A 14,265-nucleotide genomic window follows, 5' to 3' on the forward strand; every position below is an offset into this window, starting at 1 on the left:
TTTTTTTATTTTTTAAAGAAAGGGAGGGAGGGACCAGTCGAAATAATATTTTTAGATAATCAACATTATGCCACAAAAGCACTGTGTCTCAATGTGCAGACATTCTGCACTAAGTAGTATTTGAGATAAGAATTAGTATGTCTCAAATGGTAGTATGTTTAGAAAAGGGTTCCAAAGTAGCCCAGATGGTTGATGGTTCGCTTACAACTACAACCGTGAAATGTGAAAAACTACAAACATGGCGGTGGCGACGGCGCTTCATTAGTTCTTAAATGTTTTCAGGGCGGTTTGTAGGCACAGGTGAACTAGGCGGTCTTCTAGGGCACCACCTGCTTGAAGGGTACCAAAGAGGAGGCCTCTGCCATATTTATTTCATGTTTTACTTATTAGATTTAATCTGCAACACATTGTGAACTTCACAAATTCAATGACGATAATGATTGTGAAATATATAATTTAGGCTTGCATTGAATACTACATGCATCATATGAACTGTAAAACATCATCAGATCTCCACACAAAAGACCCGCGATCTTTAACGGCACTTGTGGGGTGGCGTAAATTACATGAAATAATGAATGAACGATGAACGTGTATGTCATGACAAACTGTAACAGGATGATTGACAGGTCATTATGGTCGCAGGATGCACGTGACTATGCGACCAAGGGGTCTGTGGTTTCAAGACGCAATTTTATGACATGATAGTAGGCTATGGCTCAATTCTTGCACACACTTTAGCTAAACACGCAAAATTGTGTACTTTTCCATAATAACAAAATAGTCACTCTAAGGGCGTAGTATAAGTGGGACAATCGAGATGCAGGGAAGCTGTTGATTGAATTTAACCAGAATCAGCTTTATTGACAAGTATGCTTAAACATAGTCTACAAGGAATTTGTCTTGGTGACAGGAGCTTCCAGTGCACAAACAATACAGTAACAAGACAGAGATAATATATATATATATATATATATATATATATATATATATATATAGGGTTGGGAGGGTTACTTTTGAAATGTATTCCACTACAGGTTACAGAATACATGCTGTTATATTTTATTTGTAATGTATTCTGTTAGATTACTCAAGGTCAGAAACATATTCTAAATACTTTGGATTACTTCTTCAGCACTGGTAGATTTTGTCACTTGTTTTAATTATTAAATCTCTGCCAGGACAGTAAGACAAAATATACATGTTAAAAATACATTCTCTGAAAAACCTAAATATCTTATGCAGTGTTGTTTCTAAACCAAGATCAATCAAATGTATCTTATTTTAAGGATTTTTAGATATTTTTTACAGGAAATCAATACATTTTATTTTATGAAGAATATGATTTTTGCCCTAAGATCATAGTCTTACTATAAAAAAATAAATAAAAATAAACTTTTCTTGATAAAAAAATATGACCGTGCCTGGTAATGTGCAGTAAAATGGCTAGAAATAGCATTTTAGCTTAGCGTAAAGCTGACAATTTACACAAGCTTATTTCTATTTCTTCTGCTCCAAACTTACTTCAAACGTACTTCTCTGTCTCCTCGTATGAATGTAACACATCATAAGAAAGTGTTTCACCAATGTTCAAATGCACTTTGGATCGCATCATGTATAAATGTTTTCCATCTGAAAAGATTAAATATTAAATGAAACATGACAATGAAATACAAAGTAATCTCATTAAATAAATACAATTCAGTAATCAAAATACTTTTAGTATGTAACTGTATTCTAATTACCAATGATTTAAACTGTAACTGTAGTGGAATACATTTCATTATATTGGATAATTATAAATAGACTAAGATGTGTATTGCACATAATTATTGCTCAATGGGGCAGTTTTAACTCTCCCTGTGCCGAATATTTCTTTAAGGCTTCACCATAGTAGGATTTTGAATTTTTGCATCGCGTAACTTCCGTTTTCAAGATGGCGACGCGCATAGTAAGCATGAGATATTTGTGTCCAATTTTAGCTTTGAGATGTAATGTTATAAATGTCAAGAGGTTTGTGCGTAGACGCAGACCATTAGACCCATCGAAACAAAACAACAGTCAACCCAATGAGAATTCATCAAAAGAGAACATTTGCAGAAACTCTGTGATGGCGAGCGTTCAACGACCTGACACTGTCATTCAGACACACTGTAACAACACGGAGTTGGTCCAGTTTTCAGGATCAGCACTTTCGGGAAAGGTGGTCGATGCAGACCACCATATCAGTCCTCGTTCTTCCTCATCGTCTCGTCTTGGAGAAGTTGAAGGTTTGCTGTATGAGCGAGCACAACCTGGTGATAAGAGTCTGGCGTGAGTACATTAGTTATTATAGGGTCAAGAGTTTAGATTTCACAAGCCGTTCATGGAACATTTGTGAATAAATAATAATTGACAAGTGCATGTTTTTCTGATGTCCATGCATCCGGACTGGCTTATGAGGTTTTTATGCACTCAAAGTGCAGTTATTAAAGGGAAAGTTCACCTAAAACTAAATATGCTGTTATCATGACTCACCTTCGTGTTGTTCCAAACCCTTATGTCTCTCCAAGTGGAACACCAAAGGAATTTTAAAAACAATTTTAGCTCACCTTTTCCATACAATGAAGATGACTAATGCTGTCAGTCTTTGACATTCTGCATAATAACATCTGCTTTTGTGTTCCATGAAAAGTCATTCAGGTTAGGAATATGAGGCGTTTTAAATTATGAGAGAATACAACAATATGAACCACTAATAATAATGCTACGTTCAATTTCATATGCAGGAAATTGGTCAACATAGCACGATCTAAGAAGCTTCGTGAGCAGAAAGGTAAAGTTGTCCTGGAGGGAGGACATTTCATACGCAGTGCTCTGGATGCAGGCGCTGTAGTGCAAACTGTTTTCTTCAGCTCTGTGGATGCACTACTGGAGCTTAACATGGACAAACTCAGACGAGCCAATCTTGTGAAAGTTAAGATGGAAGACTCTAAATTCTGGTCTGACTTTGACACCTCACAAGGTCTAATAGGTAATAAGTTGTACCTGCATATCATTTGAAACATATAGCATGTAGCCCATACAGTAGTAATTGGAAGACATTGAGTGCAACAATCAAATTCATGTCATTGCAGCCATATTCAAACGTCCTGAGGCCTCCCATTTAACATATCCAGAGGAAAAATATGGTAAGCCTTTGCCCCTGACACTGATTTGTGACAACGTGAGGGACCCGGGAAACCTGGGTACAGTTTTACGCTCAGCCGCTGCTGCAGGGTGCCATAGTGTGCTGCTAACTAAAGGTACCAGAGCTAAGACATTTCAGTAGTCTAAATTTATCTTAAATTTCTTTCTTTTCTCTGTAGTATTGGTGGTACTTGTTTAGGCAAGCATCACTACCCTGTTCACATATGATTTTGTCGTTAGATGACGTTAGTCTCTGTATTTCTTGTCACTATTGGGCGTTCCTACTGCTGTCGCTCTTAACGTTATTGGTTTGGCTGCATAACTGGCCATAGCTTTAGAAAATATGATCACAGATGGGTTAGCTTGCCAGTAAAACAAATATATTATTCTTATTTGACCAGGATTAATTATATTTGCCTCTAAAAATGAATATTCTGCAGGGGAGAGCACTTTTATATAAACTACAGCTGTGCTCAATACATCCTATCGTAAACAAGACGAACAATCAGTTAATGTATGAATTAAACTCACTCACAATGTCGACAATTACATGATCTGAGAAGAAAGAAATCTGTTTACTTTCCACAAAAAATGTGCATTCTGGACGGGATACAGTGTCATAAACTGCAGCAATACTGAATGGAATATCAACACAAATATCGATCTTCCAATGTATCAGTCAAACTCACTCAGAATGCTGACAATCTCTGACATGGTTTTCCACGCATCATTGTTTGATTAAATCCAGGGGGAACATAAACATAATATTGAACAGTGAAATCGATGACAACAACAACAACAACAACAACAACATCTCTTTCCTGCACTCTGCTCCATTATCTCACTGGAGACCGATGACCGCTCAACTGTCTTTTCTCATTGGCTGTCGCTGCACGATATCGCTCTGCATTTGAATAAAGTTAAACTTTTCTTAACTTTGTTGCATCTCTTGACACGGCCACATCCTGTCACTAACAGTCGCTCGGGTTCGCAGTTCTCATTGAAAATCAATGGTTTCATCCAGCGACAAAATCACTGACAATGTGAACTGGGCTTTAACGTACGTTTCCACTGGCGCAGGAAAAACTCTGCTCACCCCCGCACAACACGCTAGACTGCTACCGCTTTGGGGCACGTTTGTAATATCCAAAGCCAGTGCATTTTGTCACTCATTGTTTTCAGCATATGAGAATAAAATAATTTTATATATAAGCGATTACCAAAGCCGCATTAACATCTGAGAAGCTCATGGGCCGACACAACATCATTTTTTTGTTGCGGATGAGTAATATTAAATGGCAAACGTTACAAACGCAATAGGAAATGGCTCTACCCAGATCAGTCATCTTGGCTCAAGGCTCAATAGATAGATCAGTGTAGAGAAGTGCATTTACACGTGGACTAATCTGGAGCGGTCAGCCGCGCAGGTCATCATAAAGAGAGATACGAGAAGCGTGGGCTGGGTCGCGGATTCAGCACTGATTATTTGTTTAAAACCTCTATGAAAACCTATAATGTGTCAATGAATAAACTATTTAAAATCATATTAAATGCCCCCAACAATCTAAACAGCATTGAAAAGGTATAAAGGAGAAATCTGCATTCTGCACCATGAACGGACAGAAATTGTAAGGGTTTCAGTCCACACACACATCACAGATATAAATAAAAAATGTTTTTACCATGAACCTGGATTATTGATGACCTTGTATCAATATATTGGGATAGTGAATGAATACAATGTAATTTATGGATGTGGTTTTCTTATGAAAAATGACAATTTGTTTTGTGATTGCTGCTAATTGTGGTTTTACTTTTGGTTACTATTATCTTATTGCAAATACCACAGTTACAACTATGGATTCAATGGAACTTTCCTTCTGCATAAAACCTTCTATAATGCCCTCTGAGCATTCATTTAACATTAAAAAATGTTAGTCTGGAGCCCTGTAAATAAATATATAAATAAAAAATTTGCGTAGCTGAATTTCAAACATTACGAGTAAACATGCTACTAAGACGGACAGAAAACATGGACAAGTTCTTGAAAAGGAAAAATATCGATGATGGTTTTGGTTGGATAGTGGTGTGCAGTGGGATTTTTGTATTTGTAATAAAAAATAAAAGTGTACCATGGCAGAAAAATGGTTGGGAAAAATTGGATTAAGGAATAGCCTAAATAAAACATATAACAATGGTATTATCTATAATTTATGCAGACTATTTCCCTCCTGAAATGTGTTTCTGAACAAAGAAATACATTTTTGAACACAAGGAAAAACATTTACCAAAATTGTAATATCTAGCTTTTTTGTTCAAATTGCACAGATAGCTAGCTTACTCATCTTGTACATGCTTGTTGTCCTTAATCCCGTTCTCCTTTGTAACTGTTTCATCACTCCCTATGCCCTCTTCATCACACACTGATATCACTCTGACATTGCCAGCTGTACCTGTCACACCAACAAGTAAATACAAATTAGCAAGGCAAAGACAGCTAGCTTGTCTAACTAAGGGAAGCTAAAATATGATGGATGGAAAGATAGATAGCTTATCCACCTCCTGAGTTGATGAGACTGGAGTCAACATTTGTTATTTTCCTTTCCTTTTTTTTTTTTTTATAATTGGAGATGTTTGGCACTGCTGCTAACACTACAGCCTCTCTTGCTTCTCTATCTTTCTTTACTTTTCTTTTTTTGGCTCTAATACAGGACCGCCGAAACTCTACATTATTACATTCGTACCCCAACAAACCTCAATATGAACTACTGCTAATGTGAAAAATGGGCACAGTGCTAAATACTGGCCTCTGATTGGTCCATACTATTTCTGGTAAATGAAAGCCAATAAGAAGATATTTATTATGCAATGTTCATAAAAAGAGAAAGCGGACACATCTCAGACTGAATCTATGCAAGCGGGATTCAGCTATTTCAGAACGCTGTGTTAATTATTTCCTCTCATCATCCAGAGGCCCTTAGACATCAGAGGCCCCTGGGCCCCAGCCTAATCGGCCGGTTGTAGATCCGGCTTCGGCAATTACAGTTGCAAAGATGCCAGCTTCATTTCCGAATACCCACAATGTACAAAAAGTGTTGCTTTATTACACGTTTGCTTACCCAGCCTCAGCTTTGCCACAATGAATGCATGCAATCATCATTTGAAGTCTGTTTGAAGTCAGAAATATACATGATGATGTGATTAAAGGACCGAATCCAGCAGAAACTCCAGCATTAAAGGCATATTTTAAGCACATGTGATAGATGTCACTGCTTTCAGCACACAGTGATTGGCTGGCGGCTGGCTTTTTTGTTCCTCATTTGCATGAAGTAGAGGAATTATACATTTTTCTAAGCCCTCGGCCAGCCTCAATGCTTTGTCCGCTCCCCTGTCAATCCCACAATCCACTTCGAGAATGTGTGCTTGACCCACATACGAATGAATTAAAAACGCTCACTCGCCTTCGCTCAAAACATGCCAGTGGAAACGTACGGTTAAGGTACAACGAGCTAAATGCTCCTCGGGGTAAAAGACTCCATTGATTTTATTTTCTCCCAAAACACTAAATAGCATAAAAACTACCACAGAACTTTCCTAAACACCTGTTTGTCTCTATAGAATGCAAAATGTTCCTCTTCCATGAGATCATTGTATGTAATGCATAAAGGATTTTAGATTTTTAGGCAATTTGATCTAATAATTAATAGTTTTTTTTAAATACTGCAAATTTAGAAGCTAATGAATATCCTGGAAATTATCACATTTATTTTTTAATAATTTTAATAATTAAAAAAATTATCATTGCTATTAAATTAATTGTTTTTCTTAAGTGGGGGAATATATTTAATATGACAAATGTTCAGTTTTCTCACATTGATCCAATCACAGTGGAGATTCATTTGTTTATATAATGTAATGAAATGTAAAATGAAAGAAATGATGCCCCCTTTTCTGAAGTGGTTATTTTGAAGAAGCATTATATTTGTTACTCAAAAAGTCTTAAAAGTATTTGCATAAGTTGACAAATTTTAGGAGTTAGGAGCTAGGTCAGGAGTTATAATAAGCTCTTACATTCATTCATACAGGATCATCACAGATTTTTTTTTTTAATACTGTGATTAAATCAGACCAGAAAATAACAAAAACATTTGTAACTTCTGAATGAGAGATGTTTACGGTGACCGGTGCGTGTGTTCTCGCCAGTCACACATGAGACTTGCCTTCGTCCATGGATGAATCGTGGTTAAAATATCATTAAATGTCCGTGAAAGTTAGAATTTGGCAATATTTGTGCTGTATTCAGACCTGTATTTACTTTTCCTGAGACTTCAAAAGAAAATGATCCAAAAAAGTCCACAAGAGGGCACAACGAATAAATATAAACCATACATTAAATCATTGCAAAAACATTCTAAACTTATGTGCATTAAATAAAAAATAATACGATTTTTCATATTCTCAAATGTTAAGGAAAAAGTTGATTCAATAGACAGTTCTATGTTAACATGGTGTTGCACTGCTGCCACAGTATACTACCCCAGTCTCAAGCTTCATAAGAACAGCGATACCTCAATGCTTTTCATTCTTTACAGTTGGATGTACTGTAGTAATATTCCCAGAGTTATTCGGCTGAAATCGGTGGTGAAGCGGCTCAGACTATGAGCCCAGGAGCGCAATGTTTTTAGAGACATTGTCAAGTTTAAAAGAACTTCTTCAACCTTTAAAATACGGCCTAAACTTTGGCACATTAACTTGTCCTGCCAGGAGTGGCATCACTGCTTCAAAAGTGCTGGGGCAAAATTTGAATCTTTAGGAATATCTTAAGTCAAACAAGGCCAGTTACCTTATTAAACATCATTCATACAGAACATATAGTATATTACACTGAAGGAAAACTTTGTCCATAATTTCTGTGATTAGGATCCTGGCAATACTGTATATACGTTTAAGATGTTTGATTTCCTCCATAATTTTAAACACTAGTGCGAAAACTAGGCTTTTGCTAGGGTGACCAGACATCTCCATTTTGCGGGGATTTTGAAGGGGCAATCCCCCCTTCAAAAATTAATTTCAGGCCCTGATATTGTCCATAGTGTAAGTGTTTCATTTGATTTCATTTGTAATGCTGAGGTAAATGGTAGTCAAGCTAATTTCTTTTGAAATTCTTCAGCCAGTTTGCCGGCAGCCAAGTAGCCTACCGTCTTACTTTTAGGTAAGTGCCAAGTAAAGGTAAAGGTGAAGGAAAAGAGGATAAGAGAAGGAATTTTAGAAGAGAGTAAGAAGAGTGATGTAAAGAGTATGACCAAGGGAAAGGGACCCAGTGCTGTGGAGTCAGCTACAATTGTTCCTATTGTATTCAACCATTGTTTATATACAAAAAATATATGTATGTTTGTTTAGTTCACTATTATGCCACAGTGTCGTCTACTGTATACAGAGCAGAAAAGTATTAACTAATGTCACCGAAGACAATTAAAAATTAAATACCAATTGCAGTGTTGCCAGATCTTGCAAGAGAAACAAGCAACATGGTCTGGAAAAACAAGTCCAAAATAAGCAGCTTGCCTCACCAAAATAAGCTGAAATAAGCAATACATTTTTTTGTGTGGTGGATTTATTGGCATAGAAATCATAACAAGCAGTTAATTAACAGTTAATTATAATTTTATTTACAGATCTGCTTCTCAGTCAAAACCCGACAGCATCAAATTTGTATGAGTGCATCATATCTAACAATAATTCAGTGAAGACTTGTAAACAACTGAGAAATGTACTTTTACCTCAATGTTTTCCTTGTATATGGATTAGCCATGCATGCATATGTAGTAATTATACATAGTTGTTAAAAAGGTCTTCATTCGAGGGGGCTTTCACACTAGCACTTTTGGTGCGCACCCGGGTTCGAATGACGTCAGAGTTCGGTTCGTTTGGATGATGTGAACGCTGTCTTCCGAACTCGGGTGCGCAACCGCGAACCGTACTCGGGTCCGCTTAAAAAGGTGGTCTGGGGTACGGTTCATGTGAACTCCAGTACGGTTCGCTGCTGATATGAACGCAATTGAACCAAACCGCGGAAGTGAACCGCTATTGATGACGTATAATGTGGTCGTCAGTCTCACACACGTCACTTTCAAAATGAGCGGAAAGGGTTTACTTTGGTCTTCCGATGAAATTGAAACCTTGTTAGCTGTATGGGCTGATGAAAATATTCAAACGCAACTGAAAAACACACATAAAAGTGCTGACATTTTCAAAAATGTTTAGCGAGCACATGAAAACGAGGGGATTCACAAGAACTCCGGATCAATGTGTGTGTGTGTATACACTTACCTTGACGAAAAGCGGGATTGACGCACACGCACTGCAAGCAGAGAGATGATTTCTGCTTGCCTTTGCAAAAATTGTCTTCGGCGGACAGCCCCGCTGTCTTTTGAACGATTTCAGTATTTTTGACAGAATGACTTAGGCCAAGCACAAAGAACACCCTACAAACAACATGCTAAAAACCAATCAGAACACCTTAGCAACCACATAGCAACATGCTAAAACACACAGAACAACCTAGAAACTTCATAGCAACATGCTAAAAATACTCAGAACACTTGTAATAAATACACAACCACTGTAATACTGTGCTACTTTTAACACAGGATGTTTTATTTTAGAACACTGTTGAGAAAAACTGATTAGAAGTTGACATTGATTTTTGTCATGTGTATATTTAAACATCTCTAATAATTTCCCCTCAGGATGTGTGGATGTTTGGGAGCCCAAGGTCCTCAGAGCAGCCATGGGTGCTCACTTCCGTCTCCCTATAATCCCAAGTCTAACATGGAGTGACATTCCCAGTCATTTGCCCGGTGCAGCAACCATTCATGTAGCCGATAACTGCAGCACCACCATCAATGAAGATGACCACATCGTGACCCCTCAAAAACATAAAAAAGCATGTGATTTCGGTTGGGTCAGAGGCCATCAGTACCCAAGCAATGTGCAATATGAAAATGTTGATTTGTCTGATTTCGAGGATTATGAAGATAGCAGAAGCAAGCAGACAAGCAAATCCCTTAAGACCCAATATTATTACATTGACTGGGTTGCTAGGCACACAGGCCTCGTGATTGGCGGAGAAACACACGGTCTGAGCCAGGAGGCATTGCAATTGGCTGAGAGGACTGGAGGACAGAGTTTAATGATCCCCATGGTACATGGTGTGGACAGTTTGAACTCTGCCATGGCTGCAAGTATTTTGCTCTTTGAAGGAAGGAGGCAGTTGCTGTCTGTAACTGAACAGATAAGAAGAAATTGGACAGGGACCACAGCTCCATGAACCCAATATCAAATGCTATGCAGTCCGCATATATCATATAATGATCCAGAATTCTTTTCTGTGTGTAATATTAAAATAGTTTAATGCAGTGCCGTAACAACCATAGGCATTGAGGGAGAAATCTCAAAATATATTCACAATATTGGCCAATAAATATGCAGAATATGCAGTCTTAGAATTTTACCTTTCACTTTCCATTATTTAATATTTTTTATTTACATACTTGCTTGAATGAATATTACAATTATTTTTTTTTTATTAATTCAATAACAACCCCAAAATGGAATAAATGCCACAGTGCAATTCGGACCTGCAAAGGCAGAGCACATTAATTAAACAGTTTGTTCAAATTTGTAGGGCAGAATATTGAGACGCATATATATAAAATCAGACCAGTTTCACTCCAGATAGTTCTGATTAAATTGTTGATGATTAGTTTCATTAATGAAATGCCAACATTTGTAAAAGTGTGGTCTAGAATAGAATTGGTGTATATGTGTGTGTGTGTGTGTGTGTGTGTGTGTGTGTGTGTGTGTGTGTGTGTGTGTTTACACAGTATGCACACATAGGCCTTTTACACACTTTAGCAACCATTAATACATGTTGATTTTCACTAACGGAAATTGCAAAAATAAACTCACCCCTGTTCGCTGTTGGTCAAATAAACATTTAGTCCCGTCCCAAACTCACGGCATTGGTTGAGTCAAGTAATTTTTTATTTGTATAGCGCTTTTCACAACTCAACTCTTTTCGAAGCAGCTTTAAAGAAAAGTATGCAGTAACAGAAAATGATGCTGTGCTGTTTAAATGAAAAACGTAATTGAAAATCATGCATTAGAAATGATTTGTCTTTAGGCCCCCAGTGAGCAAGCCAAAGGTGATTGTCAAGGAACACAAAAACTCCATAAGATGTTAGTTTATAGAGGGAGGGGGAGAGAGAGAGAGTGAAAACTTTTGGAGAAACCAGGCTCAGCTGAGGGATCAGTACCCCTCTGGCTATATAGCATGAATATAATGCCAATATTAGTTCTCTACAGTATGTGTATTACAAGTCTTGAGTAAACTGGGTAAATGTTGGTGGGCAATGTTTAAATCTAAAGGATTTTGTATGAACTGTATGATTAATGATATGTGATATATTCATTAATATTGATATTGAGTCCATCCTATGACCAAGATGATGCAGACAGTGATCAACAAAATACCTCTTGCTATCCGGTTTGGACAGACTGGGGTTAGCAGTCATCGCTCAGCAACACATAATGGTGTGAGTGGGACATCGGGCTAGACTGAAGCTGGATCTGGCAGGCTCTGGTAACCTCAGGATATTTCTCTTGAGGTTGAGAGAAGATGAGAAGAAAATCAGAAGTGTGTCTGAGAACCAAACAATGCATGGAAGGCTATTTCATAGTTTAGGAGCCAAATAGGAAAAAGATCTACCACCTTTTGTGGATTTTGATACTCTATGTTCTACCAACAGGCCAAACATTTTGTGATATAGTGAATGTGAAAGATTATAGTGTGATACAAGGTTGCTTAATGACTGAGAGGAGCTATACCATTCAAACCTTTTTAAGTAATAAGCGGTATTATTCTTCACATTTCACATAGCATTTTAATGCTAAAATTGGGCTGATGTGATTATATTTCTTCGTTCTAGTCAGCACACTAGCTGCTGCATTCTGAATCAAGCAAAGCTTATTGAACCTGTGGGACGCCCTCCCAGTAAAGCATTACAATAATCTTGTTTTAAGGTCATGAACGCATGAATTAGCTTCTCAGCATCAGAAACAGAGAGCATATGTTTTAACTTAGCAATATTTTTGAGATGGAAGAATTTTCAAAGGACAGATTGCTATACATTTTAACATCCAAGTTCTTAACTGTAGAAAACAATGGAATAGTACATCCATCGAAAGACAAATGATATTCTAGCATCTTATAATATTAGAGGTTTTTGGTCCAATAATTAGAAGGCCTACCTGTGTTTTGTTAGAATTGAGCAGATCAATGTTGCTGTGTCGGGCTGACAAGCCACTCAAAACAAACAGGAATTTTTATGGCGGCACTGAGCCATACAGTTTTCTGTCTTTGCATATTATGCTGGGACTCGAGAAATCATTTTTACACTGAAAATGTTACACTCTTCAGCCCAGCTGTGTGAGAGGTTCACCAGAAGTAAAGTTTCTTTGCTTTATGTTGAGTGCGCATGATGCACATTTCAATGACAAATTAAGACGTGAGCACGCTACTCTGGGTTTCTTCATGTATTTATTATCATTTAAAAGTACATTTAATCAGCCGAGTCTCTCCTGCATGGCGCTTTTCCAAACAGATGTAAGACAATCATGCTCCCACACGCAAGCAACGGTTGCATCATTTAAGTGCCTTTTAAACGATACTGATGCAGATGCAGAATAAACCGCTAGAGGGAGCAAGTGTATGATCTTTTAATTAAACTGTTGAAGACTGGTGCGTTAGGTGATTCACTATTCTATATTAAAACTGTGATTTGATGTATTTCAAAGTTTCTTTATACTTTCCATTGCTTTATAGCATTGTACAGGAAGTATGATGTAGAGTGGTGAGTGTCTTTAGTCCTCGAGTAGACTGGTTAACCTATGTAATACAAAGCTGAAGAATAGAGCCATGGTTGTCCACTTATGAGGAAGTGTCAGTGTTCATGTGAGAATATAATGAACAATATAGGCTGATGAAGTGGAATGAGAACCCAGCCAGGGGCGAAAATTTCATCAAAATGTTGGGGGGCAATAAACATAACAAATCTCAAGAGCAATTTTTGAAGGAGACACCAATGTTTTTTTTTGTTGTTGCCCCATTGGCATTTGTATTATTTTATTTCTTAAACAATTATTTTAAGAATATATCATTATATTATTTACAATACACATATTGTGTATTTCCGCCTATGAACCCAGCTGTTGATTTGAAGAGAAATAGGAACTCATTACAAGCTAATTATATGTCATTTAAACTATAATTGTGGCTGATCCATCAATACATCCCTATGCAGTCCTGTCCATTACACATCATGCATCTCAACACAGTTATCTGCTGCGAAGGATTCCATCCAGGACAGCAAGAGTTATAGGAATGTACTATGTGCTGATGACGTCCCCAATCAACAATGGAAACGAGACACAGTAATATGTATCGAATACAAAGGTCACATTGATCATATCATTTGACTGCAGCGACACATATATTCTGTTTTATGGGTTCTACTGTATCAGCTGGCATGTAGATATACAGTATATAGGATTTTTTCAGTCACATGCTACCCTTAGTTAGAAATTTAAGAAATAATTAATTGTTAAAGGGTTTGTTCACCCAAAAATGAAAACCTGGTCATCATTTACTTCCCTTACACAGAAGCAAGAAAATAATATGGGTTTGGAACAACATGAGGATAAGTAAATGATAATATAAGTGTATTTTTTTGGTGAACTAGCCCGTTAAGCTTTCCTTCAGACAAAGGTCAAAGTACTGTTGGCAAACCATAATTACTACACATTTGAGTGCTAAAAATTGAGTTTTAAATAATTGATTTACCACATAATACAAAATAATTCCACTTATAAGAGGCTGAAATTCTGTGTGCCAACAGCAATGCTGATAATGACCAGTTTCTGTCTAGAGGGCTGTTATAATTACAAATTCAATTGGTTTGCCTTGAATAAACAGGTGAGTCATATATTTGTGATTTCAATATCATTCTGTAAGAAGAGAATGTTATGGCTGTGTAA

At 37.1% G+C, this 14,265-nt stretch overlaps 1 protein-coding gene across 1 annotated transcript; it reads left to right on the plus strand.

Moving 5' to 3' along the window:
• The first annotated feature begins 1,933 nt into the window (after positions 1-1,933).
• Positions 1,934-11,172, plus strand: mrm3b (mitochondrial rRNA methyltransferase 3b). Its single transcript, XM_052100814.1, has 4 exons — positions 1,934-2,313; positions 2,769-3,013; positions 3,117-3,284; positions 9,918-11,172. Exons 1-4 carry the CDS (start codon positions 1,937-1,939, stop codon positions 10,496-10,498), a joined length of 1,371 nt encoding a protein of 456 aa, XP_051956774.1. The 5' UTR covers positions 1,934-1,936; the 3' UTR covers positions 10,499-11,172.
• Positions 11,173-14,265: the final 3,093 nt, after the last annotated feature.

The sequence above is a fragment of the Xyrauchen texanus genome, chromosome 31 (assembly GCF_025860055.1).
Source record: "Xyrauchen texanus isolate HMW12.3.18 chromosome 31, RBS_HiC_50CHRs, whole genome shotgun sequence".
Lineage (NCBI taxonomy): Eukaryota > Metazoa > Chordata > Actinopteri > Cypriniformes > Catostomidae > Xyrauchen > Xyrauchen texanus.

Excerpts from the sequence above, each read along its gene's own strand:
- mrm3b (XM_052100814.1), top strand. The coding sequence starts at position 1,937 with ATGGCGACGCGCATAGTAAGCATGAGATATTTGTGTCCAATTTTAGCT. Across the intron at positions 2,314-2,768 it reads CCTGGTGATAAGAGTCTGGC|GAAATTGGTCAACATAGCAC; the intron begins GTGAGTACATTA and ends TTTCATATGCAG. Across the intron at positions 3,014-3,116 it reads CACCTCACAAGGTCTAATAG|CCATATTCAAACGTCCTGAG; the intron begins GTAATAAGTTGT and ends ATGTCATTGCAG.